General features: G+C 34.1%; 1 protein-coding gene across 1 annotated transcript; it reads left to right on the forward strand.

The window, feature by feature from the left end:
- The first annotated feature begins 499 nt into the window (after positions 1-499).
- Positions 500-1,996, forward strand: LOC116351946 (DExH-box ATP-dependent RNA helicase DExH1-like). The gene is made up of 4 exons (XM_031784101.1): positions 500-733; positions 837-1,285; positions 1,355-1,577; positions 1,652-1,996. Exons 2-4 carry the CDS (start codon positions 904-906, stop codon positions 1,965-1,967), a joined length of 921 nt encoding a protein of 306 aa, XP_031639961.1. The 5' UTR covers positions 500-733; positions 837-903; the 3' UTR covers positions 1,968-1,996.
- Positions 1,997-2,240: the final 244 nt, after the last annotated feature.

A 2,240-nucleotide genomic window follows, 5' to 3' on the forward strand; every position in this document is an offset into this window, starting at 1 on the left:
ATATAAATACCTCCTTTCGAACTATGATTTCAAATCACATGCCCCTCTGCCAAATCGACAATTTTCAATATTTTTTCAATCTCTCGAATGTTTTGAGTTCTTAGAGAGCACTCTTACTGGCTTCTCAGTGTCTCCACTCATTTGCATAACTTTCAATCTTGACTTCTAGTACGTAGAATTGGCTGAGCCGTCATATAAATACCTCCTTTCGAACTATGATTTCAAATCAAATGCCCCTCTGCCAAATCGACAATTTTCAATATTTTTTCAATCTCTCGAATGTTTTGAGTTCTTAGAGAGCACTCTTACTGGCTTCTCAGCAACTCCTACTTACATTTGACTTTTTGACAAAAGCTCTACCACTTTCGCCATCTCTATACACGAAATCCAAGTAATAGAACTTTTCAAGTTACGAAATAATCGCACATCGAATTGCGTTTCTTAAAAAATTGTTTGTAAACACTTTACTTGATTTTTCATAATTTAAAAAAACCTAAATAATATAATAAAAATATAGAATTTTTTTATATAGATAAATAAAATTTAATTTAGAATTAAAACATAATATATCATATGAATTGTGTATAGAATAGTGTGATTACATTGATATCTCTACAATGTACGTATTACGTATTGGAAAATCTCCAACATATATAGCGTACAAGTGAATAGAGCGAAATGTCAAAATTGTTTTACTGTTTGTAGTTTAATGTTGCGACGGAAAAAAATAATGGTAAGTATTATTATTATGTGTGATTGTTACAAAGCATTTTATTGAATTTTATTGGTTTTAATCGTTCATGTTTTTTTTTTGTGTATTAAACCGACTAAATCAGCCTTACTTTTGCAAAGATTGCAACGATATCGTTCAAATATGCAACAAAATTGAATCGATGTGCAAGAATGATCGGAAAAGACACGGGCGCATCTACACTCATAATATCCCTCGCTAATGAAGCGTTACAATTTGCTGAAAACACCGAAGACGCCGAAGCCTTAAATCCTGGTCGAGATTTATTGGATTTAGTCGAAATGTTGACGTCTAATCAGTCTATTGCGTTTGAAAATGTTTTGAATCAAACCGATCAAACCGCAGTTAATGCGAAAATCAAAGTTGATTTCAATTTCCAAAAGAACATATTAAGCGCCATTCCACCGATCCCACCTAAAAATAATGACGAAAGGCATCAACAGACAAGAGAGAATTTACCGATTTTCAAATCCCGTCATCAAATTATCGACACTATCAATCGAAATCAAGTGGTCGTTATATCAAGTCAAACAGGTTAGAATGTCTGCCATTTTCATTTTTTTATTGAGATTTTTTTTTTGATTTTCGTATGGATCTCAATAGGTTCGGGCAAAACCACTCAAATACCTCAGTATATCATGGAGGATTCTTTATTGCGCCAACAAAATTGTCGAATATATTGTACACAACCTCGTCGATTAGCCGCTACTTCAATCGCAAAAAGAGTTGCGCTAGAACGAGGAGAAGATATTGGACACTCAATCGGATACCAAATTCGTATGGAAAGTTGTATTTCTCCGATTACCAATTTGATCTATACGACAAGGTGATTGAATTCAAGTTGTATAGTTAAACTAGTAGCAAATTTGATAGAAATTCTAACAATTTAACTTTTTTCAGTGGATATTTATTGCGATATTTAATCGGATCGAAGAAACTTGTGTTCAAAAGTATCACACACTTGATATTGGACGAGGTTCATGAAAGGGAAAAAGTAACCGATTTCTTGATGATTTTTATTCGTGATGTTCTCAAATCAAATCCACACATGAAAGTCATCTTAATGTCTGCCACTCTTGACTCGGACATATTTTGTCAATACTTTGGCAATTGTCCAGTGATTAATGTTCCTGGCAACGTCAAATTGAAACCATGCACCTCGGTGAAGTTCTCATCAAGACCGGATACAAAACCAAAGAAATGGCTTCCTACATGATCAATGTTCCCGTACCAAATGTTATTGATGATGGTAAGTGTAACAACGACAACAAACCTTATAATTAGCGCTATAATAGCGAATTGATTTATGTATTTTTTAGAAATTGTGCAGAGTACACCAGCCACACCAGCTGGAGAATGGCCACAAACGCCACAATTACTTCAGCACGCATATTATATGACGTTTGGCCGACGTAATCAAATTGATCATGAGTTGTTATACCATGTCATTCATCATATTCACATGGACCAACCACTTGATGGTAGTATA

This window comes from Contarinia nasturtii, unplaced genomic scaffold, assembly GCF_009176525.2.
Source record: "Contarinia nasturtii isolate CC-2019 unplaced genomic scaffold, AAFC_CNas_1.1 Cnas_scaffold_6634, whole genome shotgun sequence".
NCBI classification, from domain to species: Eukaryota; Metazoa; Arthropoda; class Insecta; order Diptera; family Cecidomyiidae; genus Contarinia; species Contarinia nasturtii.

What these genes read in the sequence shown, in the direction of transcription:
- LOC116351946 (XM_031784101.1), top strand. Translation starts at nt 904, where the DNA reads ATGATCGGAAAAGACACGGGCGCATCTACACTCATAATATCCCTCGCT. An exon ending in CGTTATATCAAGTCAAACAG is followed by an intron (nt 1,286 to 1,354) that starts GTTAGAATGTCT and finishes GGATCTCAATAG; the next exon opens with GTTCGGGCAAAACCACTCAA. An exon ending in AATTTGATCTATACGACAAG is followed by an intron (nt 1,578 to 1,651) that starts GTGATTGAATTC and finishes AACTTTTTTCAG; the next exon opens with TGGATATTTATTGCGATATT.